The sequence below is a fragment of the Triplophysa dalaica genome, chromosome 1 (genome assembly GCF_015846415.1).
Source record: "Triplophysa dalaica isolate WHDGS20190420 chromosome 1, ASM1584641v1, whole genome shotgun sequence".
NCBI lineage: Eukaryota > Metazoa > Chordata > Actinopteri > Cypriniformes > Nemacheilidae > Triplophysa > Triplophysa dalaica.
The window spans coordinates 33,090,862-33,112,711 of record NC_079542.1 but is presented as its reverse complement, the minus strand read 5'-3'; the positions used below and the strand labels follow the sequence as shown (position 1 = coordinate 33,112,711).

Sequence of the window (21,850 nt, the reverse complement as noted above, 5' to 3'; positions counted from 1 at the left end):
CTTATTTGGCAACATAAAAAATGACAAAAGCACATAACAAAACATCAACAAAAGTAAAAGCTAATTTAAAATGTTATTAAATACTAAACTATAATAACTCTGCACTTGTCGTTAATCTTTTGATGAAGATATACTTAAAAGTTGTGGCGTATTCTAAGTTTACTTGGCTTGTAGTTGTGTTTGCTCATTTGATTGAGTAATCTGATGAATAATTGTTTTTCCACATAGTTTGACATACTGTCTTATGTACGTACATGTTCAAGTTTATATAATAACAAGTCAGCTTTAGACACCTCACTTGATTGGTTGTTCCATGACATGCCAACTGTTGCACACTCTTTACTGACAATGTTAGCACACCAAATTCTATGAGCCCAGATTTAAAAACAATCCAATTTTACATGGTTACACAAACATTATTTTGTCAGAATTGCTTTCCAAAAGCCATCAAACAGTTCTGCCGTGACAGTATTCAATGCTGAATGTCATATTTCGGGATATAAAGCATTAGTCTTGGTTCTAGATCTTCAGCTGACCAAAGCCATCAAACACAAATATGACGTTCATGCAAACAAAGCATTCCAGCCATCGCAGGCAGTCGATTTCTGTCCGTTTGATTAAAGCCTTTTTTATTGCAGCATCTGGAGAATTTGTTCTATTAACATACAAAGCTGAATTTTTATTACAATGTGCTGTGATGAGTGATCCGGATATTGCTGTAGTGTTTGGAAGCAGAACAACAGATCCTGCTGGGATATTGTGGGAATGTCCAGCCCCAGGCATATGAGACGAAATGGTGATGCACGGTGAACAAGTACAAGAAAACATAGTCATGTGACCGCACAATGTTTATTTCTTGTAAATGCTATTCTGTTGTGCAGTGCTGTGTCAAAGTCTGTGATTTCTAAAGCCCATTGTTGTCAACGTCAGCTCATGCATCGTTGCGAAAACAACAAAAGCTTAAACGGATGATTCAAACACCAAAAAAATCAAATAATAAAATACTTTTTTGAAGCCACATGTGTTATAAACAGATGATGAAAAGTTTTTTTTTGAGAAATGGTCCTTTCTCTAAGCAACTTCTAAAAATCTAAAGGCAAATATGCTGCATACATTTAAGTCTGTTCTTCACATAAGGCTATTGTACAGATTTAGAAGACAAAAATTCATGTTTGAGCGGTCTTAACTGAAAATAACTTGTCCTGACATATCCTAAAATAGAGATTTCTCCTAAATTCCAAATGAAAATAATGTTTTTATTCGCATTTATGTGCAGAAAATTGAAACTGGGTAATATAAAAAAATGTAAACGATGAAAGTAAATATTAATGTTAACGGGTTTTAGGATCAGTTCAGAAAATAATTGATGGAATAAGCCTGATTTACAACTTTTATGTATCTTGCCATGCTCGGTCTATCACACTGCTGTTTGGTGACTTTTTGTCATTCATGATATTTGTTTCTGTCCAATGAACACAATGCATGTATAAATCATGATTAAAGTCCCATTAAAACGTAAAATTAAAATCCATTTTTTTTATGAAATATTGCAGTGTGTATAGTAAATAGTTTATCAATGTGACTCATTTCTTTTTTTAAATTGAGTCCCATCACAATTTTCAGTTGAAATCTGAAAATGCACTATGCAGTGACTATCCATCTTAAATGACGTATGTTAGATGGCTTGGGCATCCGTTACCTACTCCCCTTCAACTGTCAGTCTGCAACCAGTTCCATTTCAAAATGCTATGGCTGTTTTTATACATCCAATCAAATCGCAGAGAAAGACAAAAGCCATGCCCACTATTTTCTCATTCAAAATTACTTTTCACACGGAAATGCATTAAAATATGGAAGTAAAAACGATCGCAACATCTGGTTCACGGGGACTTTAAAGGCAAACTAGAGTGGTCTCTTCAATTTTTCTTTGGCTATATATTTTGGTACATAACAGAAGAATGAAAGCTATGGAGAAAATGTTCCTAACTGACAAAATATAACAAAAATGTGATAAAAACCTGTAAAATTTTAAATGTGCATGTTCCTGACAGCTTCTGTAAGATTCACCCATCCTCACCTAGATGATTGTTTATTCAGGGTGGTTTGATGACTACTTTTCTAAATGAAAACATCACTACATGTTCTTTAAAATGCAACTCATATATACTGTATATTGTCTATGCGACTTACAGGCTTTGCGGCTCCCATAGCATGGCATTGTGACGCTTTTAAAGCCAATTCTTTGAGGTTTAGATGATTCTGATAGGATTGGTTCACAACCTGAATTTGACATGGTCAGGTCTCCAGAGATCAGAGAAGTCAAAGCTCCGAATCCAGCAGTCTGTTTCTTTCATTTAGACAGATAGAGCCCTGCAGATACAAAACTCAATTTCACAAGCCACATCTGTGCATGAAGCGAAAAAAAACTCGGTTGATTTACCAACTATGACTTTTGAAGGTCTTGCAGTAAATGTCTGGTATTGGAGCTATTTGAGGAAATTGCTTTGAATGCTTTTGCAGTTTATTACTTAAAGGACATCTGCTGAATGTTCTTTGGGGGTTTTGAACTTTTTATTTTGTGGAAATCATGCCAAGTATTTTCATAGGCAGATGAATAAAACTGATCACAAAACCTTAATGCACTGACACGAATCATGTCGTCTTTGTTCATTAAAACTACATGAATCAAATTATTTCAACAGATTCAATCGGCTGAACTGCTCTACAAGATCTGCTCGCAAATTCATATGGTGATTGACTTACATTATGTGGGTGTACCCGCTGAACAAAAACATGCAGTCAGACCTCATGCTCTTTTGGCCACAGTTTGTTTTTCCACAGAAGTTATTCACAGTAAATGGGTGCACCCTATCTCCTTTTAAATATAACACAGATGGACCCCGAGCAATCAACACCCGGTGCATTTCCCATGCATCCACACTTCTTCTGAGCAGCTCCCACAGAACATTTCTACATCCAAGGAGCTAATTATTGCTATCTAGTGAGCATGCTTCGTCCTTTAGGGTGTGATAAATCCATTCCTGCCCGGACACCATATGCTTTTTACTGATTAGGCGAGAATATAAAGAATGCTAAGGCAGCCTCGCTCGGTCTCATGATCTCTCTCTCTCTCTTCCATTTGATTTAAGACATTCCCATGAGAAATATACTGATGGCTATGAACTGATCACTGAATGTTTTTGAAATCTGATTACTGAATATTAAATACTGATAAATCTGTTGGGAGTTACATCATATTGAATTCATTTTTACATAATCTTAACAAATAATCTGTCAAATTATTGAATGATAATCATAATTAACATGTTAACATTAAAATAATAATTACTCAAAACTCTAACTTTTCCACATTGTTTATTATTATTAATAATAATAATTGTTTTCGTTTTTTTTTCTTCTCTTCATATCATCAAACATTTATTATTTTAACTTGTATCACTTTTAAATTGTTCCTTTCACATTATATAAGCATATATGATGCCCGGTTTATTTATTTGTTCAAATAAAAAAAATCAGATGTTCGGTTCACATTACATTAAATTACATTACATTACAAATGGAGCCCTTTTCTCGATCTGCCGGGACTCCAAGGGAAAAGCTCATGACGTCACCGTCAGACAGCTGGAACCGGATATCCGCCATCACCGGAAAATCCGACTTTGGGCATTCTTTGCAGGAGCAATGGCAGCTTACATTCTGTATGGATGGCTAGCTTGACGGTGAATGTGGCGTCCAAATTATCGCTTTTTAAACATTTCAGCCTCCGATCAAAGGGTCCACGAGACGAATCGTCGGTGTATCGTAACACACGTTTTTAAAATGTCAAAAAGCAAATACTAGCGACCGAATCGCCGACACAAAACCGCAAACGCTTAGCACGCCTCAGCTAGCATCCTAGAGACGGTGAAACGGTCGATTTAACTATTTTATACCTCTACATCCACAGATAAACATACGCACACGACCGGGAACCAACCGTTACCCTCTCCCAGTCAACCGTTCTCCATGCCCGAGCAAGGTCCGAGAATGAACAGTTTCTCTCTCGGCGAATTGTGTTGGCTCTTCTGCTGCCCGCCCTGTCCGAGTCGCATCGCGGCCAAACTGGCGTTTTTGCCGCCGGAGCCCACGTACTCCATCCATACGGACGCGAACGGCGCGTCCAGCCTGCACCTGACCGAGCGCGCCGACTGGCAGTACTCGCAGCGCGAGCTCGATGCCGTCGAGGTGCTCGTCACCCGAACCAGCCGCGGGAACCGGGTGGGCTGCATGTTCGTCCGGTGCGCGCCCAGCAGTCGCTACACGCTCTTGTTCTCGCACGGGAACGCCGTGGATTTGGGCCAGATGTGCAGCTTCTACATCGGCCTTGGATCCAGGATCAACTGCAACGTGTTCTCGTACGATTACTCGGGTTATGGGGTCAGCACCGGGAAACCGTCCGAGAAGAACCTGTATGCTGATATTGAAGCGGCCTGGCAGGTGCTCAGGAACAAGTGAGTGTCTTGGAACAGGTGCTTCTGTATTTGGGCACGGCAATCCCCCTCTTTTGATGGCTTTGTGTTTTCAATGTATACGTATGTCTGTTACGTTGTGGTCAAAAACACCCTGTATATAGAATTTCAAAAAAATCATTTTATTGGGATTATTGACTGGATTATTAGTTCACTGATGATGCCCCATTTATACAATGAGATGGGTTTTTGGTGTATCACCAAGATGATTGGTGGAATGCAATATTAGGGGCAGCGTTATTTTAAAGAGGTTTCATTTGATCAAAATGAAGTGAACGTGAGGTTTAAATATATGTAGTTTCAAATATACAAACTTTTTAAATCACACAATAATAGATGGTCTTAAAGTTCACAGACATGTTCAAGCCATCACTGTGTCTGAACCAGATGCATCACTGTTATGTCTCATTAAATGTGAGGAGATGCCGGTGTCTTCAGTGTTTTTACACACTAAAACATTGTGCGCTTCAAATACTTTTGTGTTGATTTCAATTTCTTGCATTTAACGTCAAGTGTTGGTGTTGTTGAATGTTCAGGATCAGTCTGTGTGTGAGGATCAATATTTATAGGGAGTGGCAGTGGCACTTGTTCCCAATGAGATCAGCTGTGGGCGGAGCTACTGGCTGTTACTCTGCATGACACTCTGGTTAGGATGTGATGCAAGATTCATTTTGTTCATAAGAAGCTTGATATGATTAGGCTCTTACATTTTTTTTGTTATTTTTGGGGAAAGTATGAGCAGAATAGATTCGGACAAATGATTTGATTAAAGAAAAATGTAATTGGTAGGAAAAGTGTGGCATATTTCAACTCTGCACGAATCTGTCATATTTTTGTCGGCGCAGATGACCTGTACTGGTAGACCGTTGTTTAGTCGTAACGGCCACCTAAAAAGACTTTCGTGCAAGTTCATCCATGTGAATATGAGAGGAGAAGGTTTAAGGTTGTAGACACTTGCAGATCCTCTTTTGTTTTTGTGTTTATTCCCACTTTTCTCGGCTATAGTTTATCAGTTTAAACAATTACAGACCTCATGCAAATGAATGAAGTGGCGATGTTGTGTTAACCTTTAGGTTTAGATTAGATTGAAAATATCATATGAGGTGTCTGAAGTATAACAGATTGTATGTGGAGAGGAAATGCTTTTATTTTTTATTCAGGAAAGCCTCAGTTGATGCTGATTGATAAAATTCAGTTGGGAATAGCGTAACGGAAGCCAGCGAGAGAGTGCTGTGCAAGGAAACCTCACTCCCCGACCAACAGAGATGCTCTAGCGACAGATGCTTTAGGAGTCTTTAGCCTCCTTGTTAGAGCGCCCGTCTCCCATCAGGACCGACGCCGGTTCAAGGGGCGAGTAGGACCGTTTCCAAAACTTATTTATAACACTGGGATGGCAGACTTATTCAACTAGATAAGTCTGAAGTTATTAATAAGTGGGCCCTGTGCAGTAGTTGTTTCATCGCTTAGCTGGTCTTGTCTTGCGTGGGAATGGAAGTGACTCAAAACTGTTTTATTGAACAGTTTTTACGCAAATTGGTTTTTAACAACATTACTGTGGTTATGCAAAATACACACCACTCGTGTCTAGCCCGTCGTCTTTGCTGTTTTAAGTCAGCACACCTATTGCCGACTATCTTTGTGTTCACTAGGACTGGGTGATTTGACAATCTTATCGTAGATAGTCTTGGAAAATCCTGATGTCGATTAAAATGGACAGATACCACGCGATAATCGATAATAATGGAAAATGCGCGTTTTAACATTATCATGCGATGTAGGTTTTAGCGTGAATGTTCACATGCCTAGGCAGTTAGTAGCAGAATTTTTTTTTTTGACAATTTTGTTCGGTCAGTTGAATGTCCTGCTGTTTTCTACCCGGTCGCTGCACAGATAGACCACGAGAAAGATGAGCTGCGTTGGCAAAGCTACACACTTTACCTTATGAAAGAAGTCACTGCAACACTGGTTTGTGCACTTGGCGCGCCTGTTTGTGGACGAGTGCCTGCTTGCGTATTTGTTTGGCACTTGGCAGGTCCGGGATGAATTCTCTCCGGTCCGTATCCGCAGATTGATCGACGTATGACTGACATCAGTAAACCGATCGCAATGTTGCATGAAGTCAAACACACCTGATATTATCGGACATCGCAATGATTTTAAAGTCGATTATCAATTTTTTTTTAAACATCGCCCAGTCCTAGTGTGCACGGCATGCTTTGTGTAAATCCAGTTTAAAGATGTGTCAGGTGTGTGCAATGTCCAATTGCTCAGATTTTGCCCAGAATTTCTGTTGAAACTTGTCGCAGAAAGTTTGTGCCTGTCTGCAGATTTGATCAGTTAGTGTGTTTCTATCTGAAACTTTCAAAAAGTCTGCAAGTGTATGACGTGTAGTTTTTAAATAATCTTTTCAGATATTAAAAGTCTTGTAGTGTATCACAGCCATTACCTGCATGGTATATTTTTCTGGAAATAGATTTTATATTTTTATCACCACCAGGCTAATGCAAACATTGACCGTCATTTCTGGGTCACAAGAAACAGATAGACTTTCAACCAAGGTCAATTGTATTGTCACCCAATATGAAATAACCTGATGTGCAAGAAATGACAGCTTTACCCAAGGCCCACAAAAATAGAAGAAATAGCACAGCATGAAATGCTTCTGCTTTTGCTTTCTTACTTTCAATTTGAGAATCTACAATAGAAACAGGAAAACATTTTTTTTTTCAAATGGAAATTCTCAGAGACTTTGGTGCCAGTTTTAGGCCTATTTGTATATTTGGTAACAGGTGTAGATAATGACTTTCATTTTTATAGATTGCATCCCGCGTATTTTCTGTGAAACATTGTTTTTTTGATCAAATCATTTGTTGAGCCGCAATCTTGTATGCATATTGTTTAGTGTCATATTGTTTTGCCACTTCAAAGAAAGATCGTAACCATGCTGAACTGTGCAACAGGGATGACAAAGACATCTTAAATGCATTGGATTGTGAAATTAGTTTTAATATCAGACGGAAGCAAAACATGCAGGCCAGTGACATTCTGTGAGGAGGAATTCAGAAGTTTGAAGGCTTATAATGCATAAACATGGCTCATGTGGCAGTTGTGATATTTCCAGTTTGTTTTATCAAACTGTAAACGGTTTACAAAAGCTGTGGGACAAGAGTTTAAAAATTCACATGTTCAGCCCAGGAAAATGCAAACAAATAAAATGAATGCCTGGAATGCTTTTGATAAAAGCCTTTGCAAGTTTGACATGCATGTCATTAGCTTGGTAAACTTTTCACATTTTTTAAGTGTTGACGAATAGGAATAACTGTGGATGTCTCAATGCAAATATGTTTCCTTTGATATAACCCCTTTAAAGGGATAGTTCACCCAAAATTAAAATCTGGGCTCTAGACTGCGACCAATTTGGTCGCAAATGCTGCCTTATTTCTCAATGGTGCGCTTTAAAATAATCTGTTCGAGGGAGAAATAAAGTCTCCACAACTCTGAAAGTCTTCCAGTGATTCAACAACAGACACACATTAGGCCCATATCGTGGTCTAAACCAATCGGAGAGAGTGAAGGGCGGACCCCCTCTTATTGGCCGTGGTCCAGATATTCCTGAACGTGTGTGTACCAGAGGTCCCGTTCACCAAAAATTCTCGGTCATTGACAGTTTTCTTACCAGTGACGTAAAAATCAGAAGGCCGTCTGTCATTTTGGCGGATTATAATGTGGGCAATTTGTTAATCCTTGTTTCCCTTCATCAGAGCGTGATATACTCGCGAAGCGACCTACGTGTTTTCACCTGTCATTGTTACTGACTAGACATATGTGATGCTTTTTTTATATAATGTTTTCGTGAGATGTCCGAGCTCCCGAGTCTGCTCATGCACTTGCTTCACTGCTTATTAGTTGTTGACCGTAATGTTTGTTAGTTTCATAGTGATACTGGACTTTTGTGCTTTTATTTTTCATCACTTAACTTTAAACACGCTTTTCTCCAAATTCCGTTCCTGAAAATCTCAGGGAGAAACCGCACGTTCAATTTACCATACCACAGCTGAACTACCAACGAGTGGAATATAGTGTTTCACATAACCTGTCACTGTTTAGACTTAAGAACATGATCATACTTCTGTAAATATGCAGTTTGTTAGCCAGCTCACACGTGCTGCACAAGACGAATTCAGTATTTTGCCAAAATTGATTGGGCACATTTGGCTACCATTTTAATGGTAGTTAATGGTGCCCGAGAAAACTGGGTGCCTCAGAAATGTTTTTAGAATTTACTGTATGAATCGGAGGGTATAGTTATTTTCCAGGTGTCTTGCAAAGGTCTCTGCTTGATTAATTGTCTCATTTCATGAAACAAGCTAAAAGTTGATCCTTCGTCTCCATTTCTGATGCGGGTTTAAAGTTTAGCAAATTCTCTAAAGTCGAACTCTCATAATTGCATTCAACGCAAATGTGAAATCCTCTAAACTCATTTGAATAAATGAAAACTCATTAAACTGAGAACATGGCTCACAGTACATTGTAATGCTTATCTGTTTTAAGGATTACCATATCAGCACCTGACACCTTTTTGGACCCATTTCCTCCTTCCAATAATTGGCAGAGTTGTTAGACGCAATCTCGAGTAAGATAATGCACAAAGAATTTGACTTTTTACATTGTTTACTTCCAGGATTTATCTGCATATTGTGGGCTTCAATGACTGTTTCAGTACCGATTCAAAGGGCTTTAAACGATACCAGACGATGAATAAGGGTCTAGCGAAACGATCGGCCATTTAAAAATAAAAAATAAATATATATGCTTTATAAACACAAATGAGAAATCAGAAAGCACGTATTTCATAAGTCGGGTCACTTTGTAAAGCTGTTTATAGTTTTAATAAAGTTTAACTTTAGGCGAGCCAAGGCGAAACTTGTGTTGAAACGCCTTGTGAGCGCTTTTAACATGACGCGCTGTTACTGGGAGACACTTGTGGAGTCATCAGAGACTCGCAGTGCAAAGACAAGTGCCATAATAAACAAACCTAAAGACAGTCGCAACACACTAAAAGTGTGCATCTAATAGAGAGTTACGCGTGATGAAGACCCAGGCTACAGTACAGAGTTACAGACCCCAGGAACACCAGTTAAATTAAAACACCAGTCATATACTGTACTCTCATTGTTTGGGGATATATTCATACTTCATTGTTATACATGTTGTCTATCTTCCTACTGTATGCAAATGATATAGCCAAAAGATAAATATAAATAAATGATAAATGTGATTATCAAAACTTAATTTGATATCTTTAGTACATTTTCGTAAATTTGCCTACATTTTAACTTGGGTATGCATTTAAATGAACTGTAATAAATAAAGAAAATCTAAGAAAAATTAGGTATAAGATACAGAATTAAAATAGGAGATTGTTACCGGGAAATATATTGTTTACCGTAGAATAAAAATATTCATTCTGTGAAACAGATTTTTGGTCATTCTGCCCACCCCTAGTGTTATGTGAAGTCATAAAGCCATTTAATCCTGTACTGAAACTGTCATTTCATCTGAAAACTGTTTAGTTATTGAAGTTAGCTATATGGAGAAAAATCCTGGAATGTTTTCATCGAAAACCTTAATTTCGTTTCGACTAAACATGTTTTTTTAGCCTTTTCTTAGATTCTTGTATAAACAATATTCTGATAGTCTCTTACCTGCACGTGTTTTATTTGTAGTAGTTTACAGTTGCGTTTTATGATCATTTTCTTAAATTCTCCGTTATTGTCATGGTAAAATTAGTTTTAGGCAGTACACGTGTTTTGAAACGTTTAGGCATCAAGTGGCAAAGTGACAAAATGGATATTAATAATGGCACCTTCACACACGTTGCTTATTTTTTTCTGAATATCAAGGTACATAAATTCATTTACGGCTAAGAATAATTGTTTTAAGGATTTTAAAATTGTCCTTGAATTAAGGCACCAACTTGTCGATCAAGCTTTTCCTGAAGCCATCTCAGCATATAAAACAGAATTTTCCCCCTTAACAAAGTTACGATGTTCATATTGAACTTTACAATCCATATACAAAGCTGTGAACTGAAAAATCAATTATTGCCTCAAGAAATTCCAAGAACGGCTTCTTACCTTTATTTGATTTATTTGAGGAGGCAGATTCTTGATTTAAAGGCATCGTTCACCTTGAAATGAAAACGTTCATCAATTATTCATCCTCATGTCATTACAAACCTGTATGGCTTTGGATCTATTGGAGTGCACACATAATGTTTTGAAGATCGTTGATAACCAAACAACCCCTATTTGTTCCTATTGTATGGACACAAAACCAGAGACATTTCCCAAATATTTTTTTTGTTCCACACAAGAAAGAGTCGGATACATGCGGAAAATGTGATTTCAACTTCGTTGCGAACTACTTTGATCATGACTATGTCCGTGTGCATAAAGCCCAGTCTGTATTGAAACTCTTCACTCGGTCTGCTTTGACCTGCAGAAAGCCCAGACCTGAACCCCATAGAACACGTTTCGTTTAACGTAGGACGTACGAGCCAGACACGTGTATCCCCTTTGTATGTGTCCAACCTCACCGATGCCCTGAACGCCTGATTGACAAGATTTATGAAGAAGGTTTGAGATTCATTATCGGAACTCGTCACACTTGTTTCTCTTCTTATGCTGTTTTTCCGTCTCCAGGCCTGTGTTTGTTATGCTTTTAAGCCGGTGCTTGCAGACGTTCTCTGTAATTACTCGACTGTGTGCTGGAGCTCTTCAGATCGGGTCTTTTTAACCTTCCACTGCTGACAGTTCTAGCCTGAAAATCATATGCATGACTGATCACTTCAAGCTCTGACAGAATTTCACACTCAAATTGAACTCTGGGATGTTTCAGACACCTTATCAATCTAAAGGCACTTTTTTTTTAAACGTCTCTCCAAAAGACCTTTTTTATTAGGTTGACATTATAAAGTTAATATTAAATCTATGACTCATTCTGTCTTGAGCTTACAAATGAGGCTATTTATTTCTGTGGAGAGATTGTAAAAGGATAGTTCAATTAAAAATAATTGATTTACTGTCATGTCAAAACTTCTGTGGAACACGTATGATATTTTGAGAAGTGTCTCAGTATTGTTTGCGTACAGTGGAAGTCAAATGGGGTCAGTTGTTTTTCCTAAGCATTTAATTACATTATAAAATAAGATTATAATGTTAACCTTTTTAAAACACAGATTTGTTAGAAAGCTGAACTGAAAATTTACAACTGGCGTGCATTTCATCACGCCATTTCATAAAGTCAAATACACTTTTAATACTTTTGTTTAGGGGCTTATTTTAATCTTCAAAGTGTGAGCAACTGTAATAGCAGTGGCGGTTTGGGCAAATGCTGCAGCAAATCAATGTTTTAAATTAGTTGGTACCTCAAAGTTTTTGTTTTCTGCTCATCATGTTTTTAATTCATCCGACTCTGTTTCCGTGTAGACATACATATCTCGTGCAGGGTAGGTAGGTGTGTTAATCCTGCCAAGGTGGTTAATCTCATATAAGAGTGTCTCTGGGTCTGATCCCCATGAGGTGTGCAGAGAACGGACAGATGCTTTTAATCAGCGAGGCTTCACAGCTGGGACTCATGAGATGAAGCTCAAGACTTACATGCTCCATAGCTCCTCATCCTATTTTCCCTGTGTCAGATTAAGCTTTTTTCCTGTTTGTGGAGTAGACACGGGGCTCATCGGGAAAGGGGTACTGCAAAGCCGTAAACTTCAAATGATGAGAGAGCATCCCAATAAAAATACTGCAGAAGGCTGACTCGAGGATTTTTAGGGACATGATGAAAAATGCGAAGATCTTTTCCACCGACCACAGGAGGCGGTTGGATGGATTGCCTGTCACTTTCACTTTGTTTTACACCAGCCATATTGGAAAAGACGGGATGTGTTGACTTGACCTTTGCTAACTTTAAAGATGGGATAACACGCCAATCATATAATAATCTTTAGTACCTATACAGTATTGCATACATTGCATCTTCGAAGAGTATTTAGTTTGATCGTATTTATAAAAGAGAGATAGAGGTGCACGATTATTTCCGGAAAAAGGCGAGCTGCTAGAGGCGTGTAGGGGGCGGAAATACAGCATGAGCACACATCATCGCATTAATATCTTTGTTTTTTACATTATGGACATACACGCCGATTGCCAACACAGACATAGGACTTCATTTTACTCACCGCGTGCAGTTCATGTCCGGCATCTTTTAGCACTGGAACGTGGCATCTATCAGTTTCAAACTGTCTCTAAATCAAGCGTTATATGTCCACAGTTTATATAACATCCATCACTGAAATGCCTCAACTTCTCTCACTATCGCAAGAGTAAGGCGCTGCAGCAGCAGGCCCACAGATCTTGATAAGCGGGTCTAACTCTATGATTGGCGCGTGGGCGGCCTCTTTCTTTCTGTTTATTGTGCTTTTCTGGCAGAATCGCCCAATACAAGGAATAGGATCCTGGTTACGAAACTGTTATAAAAACTTTCCGGAACAAGTTTGAGTTCTGGGGGAGTGTTTCAAGAACAGAAATACTACGTCATACTTCCAGCTTGCTTTTTAACAAGTTGACCGTGTTAAGCATGAAAAGCAAGAATCTTTAAAAGTCAGGAAGAATGACATGGCATTTTATCCCGCCTTTTAGACGAAGGCTTTAGCTGACGCTTTTCTTCAAAATGTACAATGGAAAAAATGGAGATCAAAAACACATTTTTAAATACATTTATTGGAAGTGCTCAGAGGTTTTACATTAGGGTTTTTTTTTGTACAGCATGAGCACATTTTACTGAAAAGAAATCATGGATTTATATTTGATACATTCTATAAGACATGCGTTTGCGAGCTACACAGTCAGGTTTATCTCGCTTGTCTGAGAGCCGTTCAGAAAGGTGGTTTCAGATCAGTAGAGGGAACGTCTTGTCTTCCGCAGTGAAGCATGGACTAATTTTTAACTACTTTCAGATGATGACAATCCTGCCAAGCGCCCGGGGTTCACATGACAGACATGGCAACCATAAAATCATCCTCCTCTTCTCTGCTTTTCACACCTACACAGTTTTTCCTCTCTTCCCACAATTCATCTCTCTCCTATGATCCTTGTATATATTGGCCTTATTTCTTTCTTTCCTTATGTCGTCTTTGCCAGTTCTGCATTTATGCATTCTTCTCCCCGAACGCGCAGTAGCTGCACCTGCAGGCTCTTGGGCAGGTGTCTTTCAAATGCTGCAGTCAGAACACTGGCAGAACACTCCTCAACACCCGAGGTTAGGAAAACACTTTCGACTTGTTCTCCAGTCTAGTGTCAGGCACAGATTTTTAAACATGACTCATACCTGCTTCATTATTCCCAGCAGAGCAGCTCTTTCTTACTTAAGCGCTTGCAGCCATGTAAAGTGTTTTGAAGTTGCTCGTTTTTCTCTGTGTGTTATATTGTCAGTGATTAGATAGGGATGTTTCATTTGTTTCACACACGGGTAATCTTTGATGCTGATCTTATTGTGCATGATTTATCTGTGTGTGCATCTTTGTAATCTTTAATCAAAAGTAGAGACTATTCTTTTTAGCTCCTGTTACTAAACGTTATTGCTTTCCCATGTTTAAAATCATTTCCTGTGCTTTTTAGTGTAGTTTATATGGTAAAATAACCTAGATATATTTAAATATTGTTTTAAAACATATAAGTAATTAAATATATTTATAAAATGTTAACAAATAACTTTCTAAAAGCTTTACTAACCCCTTTTAATATGCCTTTGTGTTTTTGTTTCATGTCCTATGTGTCCAAAAGCCATCTTGTATGATGCAACTGCACCATATTTTCAAAAACTATTTTGATTGATGTTAAACAAGATTTATGATTCATTTTGAATACTGTAAAAATCAAACACTTAATGTTGGAATGTAACCATCGTGATTTATAATGGAACAATTTATTCTTCACTTGCCTTTTGCATCAAAGAGTACCTCAGAGATGATGCATTTTTGTATGAAACCCCAGTAGCAAGTTAGCATTTTAGTACTTCCGGTTCCATCGCCCCAAAATCAATGGGTTCGTTGAGTGGGATTTTGGTAAATTGCCTGAAATAAGGTGAAACTTCTCAATATTTTTACGTTTAACCCGCTTGTGAGAAAAAAAATCCTTTGTGTATTTAAAACGGCGGTTGCTGACAAGATGCTAAAAGCGACTACTACTTTGCCTGGACGTTAGACGTCATTGTGCTTATAAAACTCACAAATAATGCAATTTGGGTGCAAATCTCTAAAAACATACTTGGTTGATTCCCTCACATAGTAATTACTTACCAGGGAACACAATTTAAATAGTTAAATAAAGTTATTGATCAACCGTAGTGTTGTCTGTTTACAGCCTTGTGTAACGTGTTAGCTTTTCACTTCTGCCCATTGTACTTAGCCTTCAAAAATGTCAAATATTGAGTTAATCTCTAAAGATAGTCTTGATAGACGAAATGTGTAAACATCATGAAGATTTGTTAATCACAGATCTTATTTTTGCCGAACTTCCAAAAGTCTGTGCATGGGTAACCAGCATGGTGCTAAGTCCTGGGTTGGCCAACCAAATCAGCTCATCTCTGAGGTACTCTTTTAAAAAAACACTATATATACATTTAAGAAATACATGTACGTGGTATGTTTTTAACTAGGAAGGCGAGATGAGATCATTTGCTCGAGTATTTATTTTTGATCGTATCTGTGTAGTGACTCTTCCATTGAGAGAAGTTATCCTTTGAACTTGACTTAAGCTGGTTGTTGGCAGGTCACTCTTAACTGCACAAGGAAGGCAGTTAAATGATTTTAAAGCGATAGTAAATTAAAATCTACCCAAACATTTACGCATGGAGTTTCTCTTTAAAGAGGCATGTGGGGTCAGAGGACATCCTCTTAAAACAGGCATTCCTCACAGGCGTTAACAGCCGGGTACATCCCTCAGTATTGTATTGTTTGACATGGTATATAGTGTCTCTTCCAAAATATGAAGCTGGATTGCCCTCCATTGGAGTTTAGTGTTTGCATGTTTCAAGTTAGCAGCATGATACTACAAAGTGTGTAAAAATCGGCTCTTTAATTCGTTTTTTTTCCATTTGTTCTTGTAATAAATAAGATGGTTATATTCTTTTCTGTTGAGCTTGTTGCCAAGCATCATGGGATTACTTTCTAGTTTTTTGCAACCAAGTATTATATTCATAAATTGACAATCATTACAATCTAACGAAAACTTTAAAATAATGTTGAAGACAAATGACCGCCCATCAATTTTGCTCTAACTGCCATTCTTCGAGGCAGCGAACGCATGGGTCTTTAAAGAACGATCGTCTCTGCGAGGGCAGTTAATGAATTGCCTGGAAATTAGTTACGGCTAAAGCTGAAGTTATTATCAGTGATGCCGGCTAATTAAAATGCCCTTTTCACCCAGAGCCAATAACACTGAAGCACATCTGTGGCGTTCATTCATTACAGAGGAAAACGTGATATGAAGCTGTGGAATATATGTGCAAAACTCTTCTAATCCTGCACAGCTGGCTAGTTGTGTTAAGAAGGATTTCAGCAGCCAATTAACACCAGCTTGTGAATGCTTTTTGTGTTGTTTTTGTTTGGTGTCGCTTCTACTTGCTCTGTGTTGGTTATGATCGTATGTTCTAGTTGCGTTCACGTGTTTTTCTTTTCCGTTTCATGTTTGAGGAAAGTCATGAGGTCGAGTGTTCACTGTGTCGGTCAAGTCCACGGCAGTTCAAAGTTCACTTGGCCACATGCTTTTGGTTCTCGTTTCGTTTTTACTGTGGAATAAAAGTCTTGTTCGAATGCTTATTTTGAATGCTTCCAACGCAAGTGGCGTAATTAAATCAAAACTTTGTGAAATAAAAATAATGGTAGGGGATTTTTGCATAATTGCCAGATGTTTGTTTATCTGTTGTATTTATAGCTTTGTAGTGAGAAGTTAATCTAATCTGGAATGACTGGTCTCGCATATTGTTTACACGAACGCTTCAATTTATCTCCGTTTGCCTGCTGTTGCACAGATGTACTTTAACTAATTGTTTGAGAACTCGCTTTGGAAGAACAGACCAACGCATATTTTGGTATGCGAAGTGTAAGTCTTAAAATTAAACATTGATGTTATCCAAGAAAGATGCCAAGAATTTGGATACCAAAAAGCAGAAATCTGTCGAAGCAGGGTCTACGGAAATCCGCAATTCATATTGCATATGGATTACCTAAGAAATCGTAAGGCATAGAGTTGCCATTGATAAACCAATCTGCTATTTACAGAGAGGGAGAGAGAGAGAAACCTTATTTTCCGGGACCTTTTGGGTTTGGCAACAGCGTGCGCATTTCAGCCCGTAAGCCTTCTGTAAATGTTTGATTTGGCGGAAGGATGGTTTCAGAAAGCCAACTACTGTGCGTATGTGCATTTCTTCTTCTGCAGGAAGTTTTTTACTTAATGCACACTTTTTGGTAGTCGTATTGTTTCAGCTTGGGTGTAAACGCAGAAATGTGCATTTGGTTCCGGTTATTCCAAGGAGTCGGACCCGGTGCTTGTTTTGACTAGCCATTTCTCATTGCTTTAAGGAAACACAGCATTAACATTCTCCTGTGTGTTTTTGCGTGCACGCACATGCTTGTTTTTCAGTTGCTTTCCACTTTGGGAGCAGAGGGATGCTTGTGTTGAATTGTTTGTGTTGGATCGAAGTGTTTCCCCCTCTTTATTTCTCATCAATCTCGGATTTTCCAGTTTGTGGAAATAGATTTGTTTGGGTAAAGCTTCAGGTATTATCACACCCCTGCATCTCTTTTCTGAAGTGTTGGACATTGGATAAAAATTTTGATAAAAATGATTTGTTTCCCTTTGGACTTGAACCTGTGTGTTAGGATATTGTGGTTATTTAGCGTTTTGGATACTTGCTCTTTCTCCTACCCAAAAAGTTTGTTTTGGTTCGATCTTGTGGTCTGTTCAAGAATAGCAAGTCTTGAAGAGAGTTTCTATTTGTTTCTTTTGGTGTGGTTTCTCTGCCAAACCAAAGCAAACATTTGCTTACCCATACGGATGCACGCTTATTGTACACTTTCACAGGTGTCCTGAAATCCACATTTCAGACTTGGGCCTTTTTAAAATAAAAGTTTTTCAATGTGTCATGGAATAGTTGTGACCTTTTGTTTTAAGTCATTGCCATGTTGCGTTTGTTTTGAGTTTTTCCATCACGGACAGAGGCTTGACATTCTGCTGAATTTGTGGAATGCAGTGTTTCGCTCTAAACACAACATCATGTACCTTCATCAAAACATGTTTGTCCTTTCACATTTCAGAACATTGAAGCAATAGTTACATTGACTGTCATGGATGTTTTGCGCATTTCAGCAGTATTTTATTGTAGGATTTTTCTCTTGCTTAACATGTTCTTTTAAGTTTGATCATTTTCATAAGATACCTGCTGAACTATAGCTATCACCAGATGTTCTTTGTAGCTTGTTTAAGGTCTATTGTGTGCTCCTGCATACATTTTTGCATGACCTTTGCTTTTAGGTAATAACTAGAGTGCCAACTTTTCCCACTTTTTTATTTGACTTTTTTGTATTTGCATTTAAAGAGAAGTTCATCCGACAATAAATATTCTGTCATTTACTTGCCCTCAAATGATTCCAGACTTGTAATAAAGTCTAGGTCTCTGTTGAAGATAAAACATATTTAGAAGAATGTGCCAAACCAAACAGTTCTGGAGCAATCAGCGATTGCAGAATTCCCATAGTTTCAATATGTTGAGCATTTTTGTCAATGTTGCCTGAAATGTGTGTAGTCGTTTTATGATTTGAAACACAATTCTGTTGAACAACATCTTTTAAAAGGACACCATAATAGATTTGATCATCTGTCTTAAATTAATTTGTGTTAAGTAGCTAGTTATTTTTAAGTGTTATAGTTGGGGATGAAACGATTCCAGTGTCCGCTATATTTGTTTTGCCGTGGTGGGTGACGCACTGTTTCACATTCATTCCTAATTTGTCCGACCATTGTGGCCATGTTTGCAATTCGTTCACTAGATTTAGCGACTTTTCCGACAAACCTAGCGTCCTTTTGGACAAACTGTTGCTTTCATTCAGTGGGAAACTGACATCAGTAATGCCCAGCGAATGTTATTTACTTTCTGAATGTTATTTATTCATATAATGATGAATTTTAACATTGACAATCAAACTGGTGATGTTAATCTTTTCTGTACACAGAGCACAAATTCATTCATTTTCCTGTCCTCTTTTGATTGACAGGATGTATCTGCCCTGATCGTCGACTGTTTTTAAACTATCGGTCGATACCTATTATTGGGCGATACATTGGTTAGTTGGGTGATGTTATTCCTTCATTTTTTGTTTCCGAAAACTCCCAGCTGCCATTGGTAGGGCAGACAGAGCAAACGCAAGCTATTGGTTGAATCGTTAGCATGTCTGGCTGATCAGTGCAATGTTTTGATAGCATTATGATGTTGATTAAAATTAAATTTGAACACAAACATCCTTTATTTGGAGTTAAGGTTTGAGATGCCATTCATGTAGAAATCCAGATAATTTTTTATCAGAATCTTGAACGTTTTGTTCTAATCTGTAAGCAGTGATCTTGGAGAAGAGGTAACCTTGAGGCTTTTTTCTGCAACTCTGTTTTAAGATGACTTCATCTCCTCTCTTGAAACATGATGTTAAGGCTGAGTTTCACCCCGCCTATCAGCTTAGTCACATTGTTGCTTGTTTACTTACAAGAGCGGTTTCTATCAGCTCATCCAGCAATGTCTGTGTGTGTGTGTCTGTGTGTGTGTGTGCGGGGGGGAGATGGAGAGCTCATGTTCTGATTCTTGATAAAATCTCGGCAAAGCCCTCACAGGGGTAGCTTAAGTTCAGAGACCCGTGTAGCCAGCAGACTCCCCTGCGCACTGTTTACCGCCGCGTGTGCGCACGACTTCCAGTTCACGCCCGCTTTGTGTCTCTACCTCGTCTTCACCGCCTTGGGCTAGCCTTCGGTAAAACAAAGCCTGATCTCAGGTCAGACATCAAACGTGTTTCCTCTTTGTCTGTGACCTCTTTCCTCAGAGCCGCTGCCTGGCTGATCAGGTGTCAGCCTGCCAGCCCGACTGCAAAGCCTGCCAAGAAAGTCGCAGAACAAAAACCTAGAGAGCATACCAGGAGTTTCTTCTTCTTCTGTCCATCGAAGCCTCAACTTCTTCGCCCCTCCAGCATTTTCCTTGGGCGGATCTTAAAGTGTCAAATATAACTTACTAGCTCTGGGACGCTCTTGCCAGTTCTTTATGGAGTCTGAAAGTTTATATTCACGCTGTGCTTTTATTTCGTGTGTCTGTTTTTATTGGTTGCTCTTCTGATCGTGACACGGCATGTCATTTTTCCAATCGGATTAAAGAGTTAGGTAATAATATATTTTGTTGAAAACGTGTTTTGCCATGTTGTTATGTTGCTATAGACACCAGTGCACCAAAGTGAATGGCGTTTGCTTTAGCCAAGTTCACCCACATGGCCCAGGGAATGCCAGATTTGCACCACGCTTAAATTTGAAGTTTCGATAAACAATGAGATCATAACATGTCATCTTACTCTGTTCTTTCCGAAGGTATGGAGTGACTCCAGAGAACATCATTCTGTATGGTCAGAGTATAGGGACCGTGCCCACGGTGGACCTGGCCTCTCGGTACGAGTGCGCCGCGGTTATCCTGCATTCCCCCCTCATGTCTGGCTTGCGCGTAGCTTTCCCGGACACCCGCAAAACCTACTGCTTTGATGCTTTTCCAAGGTAAGATTGAATAAAGCATCTGTTATCTCAATAAAATTTGAATTCAAACTATTTGAATCAAATCAAAAGTTTGTAAGGAGACTCTACAGGGGTCCTTCTAACGAAAACACTGAAACATCTTGGCAGTAATGAATTTTAATTATAAAGCATTTTTGTAAACATAATTATGTTCTCTGTCTTGTTAAAAGCATAATTGTAACATGGGGATGATTTGCTTACTTTAATGATTTTTTCTGCTGAAATTCTCATTACCGTAACGCGTCCCATTATGTATTATGTGGTCATTTAAACCAGCAAAATTAAAATATTCTTTGCAAAACCCAGTTTAGATGTTCTTGAATGACAAAAAATAATTGAAAGAATATTCATGTATAATAAAAATGAAGAAATGGTGGATAAATGATGTCCATTACTGATATTCTCATCCTCCGTAACATTACATTTCGTTGGATTTTATGTAAAGAAAGGCATCTACCAGTACCTTTCAAATAGTTTATGTATAATTTTCTAGATAAAAGCTTAAAATTCTCTTGTCACGCTGTGTACACAACTTTTTTCATTCTCATTACCGATACATATAGTTTCCCCACATTTAAAAAAAAAATGTCACTGCTAAAATATTCCTCATTAATGTCTTGTGTATGATTAATAAAAACTTAATTTCATCATGGCTTCATTTTTTTATTCTATGGAATTCACAGTTTTAAATGGTCAGGGTAATGAGATTTTTAAAGCAAATGTCAATAAAATTAGTGCTTTTAAAACCTTTTTTATAATGAAAAGGAAATATGTGCATGCAAGTGTTCTCAGGGATATATATGAGTTTTTACAAGGGGTTTCTACTATGGTAACAGCACAGATCTTCACATTTGGTGGTTCAAATACCTATTCAAGATGTCACTTCAAATTTGTTAAGCATTGGTTTTATTTTTAGTGCATGATTTTTCGTAGTCAGAAAAGCGCCATTTTCAGGATTGTCACATCCATAACGCTACATATTCCTCATAAATGGACACTTGAAAATTAAAAAAAAGTAACTATTTTATGTTAAGTGGCATCCCTTCTCCATTCATTGGGAATTATTTCATCAGGATTGTGCATTTTATTTAAAAGGAATCCTACAAAGATTATCATCTCACAAAAAATGCATCATTTTTTTGTCACATCCGCATGTTTATTTCCCTTTTTTTTTTAAATCAATTTTTTTTATAGACTGACTTTTTTATGTTTAGACTCCATCAACAATTGTTCAGTAAAATATAAACGGATGGTTCATTTAAATCGTAACAAATTCATTCTCTGAGTATTTTTGTCATGTCCATGACGCAAAATTTCACGTCCATAACGCTGGAATTGCCCATCTTTAACTAATACACAGTGGAGATGGAGGAACATCAGGATGCTCAGAATAATCCCATCACTCGTAAAACAGGATTAGTTTACACTTTATTTTATGGTGCCCTT

The 21,850-nt window shown here is 38.1% G+C and overlaps 1 protein-coding gene across 1 annotated transcript in view; it reads left to right on the top strand.

Annotated features, from left to right (window-relative positions):
- Positions 1–3,491: 3,491 nt before the first annotated feature.
- The window catches only part of abhd17c (abhydrolase domain containing 17C, depalmitoylase), a 28,877-nt gene continuing 10,518 nt past the window's right edge, over positions 3,492–21,850 (top strand). Inside the window, exons 1-2 of the mRNA XM_056749628.1 lie at positions 3,492–4,511; positions 20,207–20,386. Of these exons, the coding sequence (XP_056605606.1) occupies positions 4,027–4,511; positions 20,207–20,386 (665 nt within the window). The 5' untranslated portion in view covers positions 3,492–4,026. The remainder of the gene's footprint in view (positions 4,512–20,206; positions 20,387–21,850) is intronic.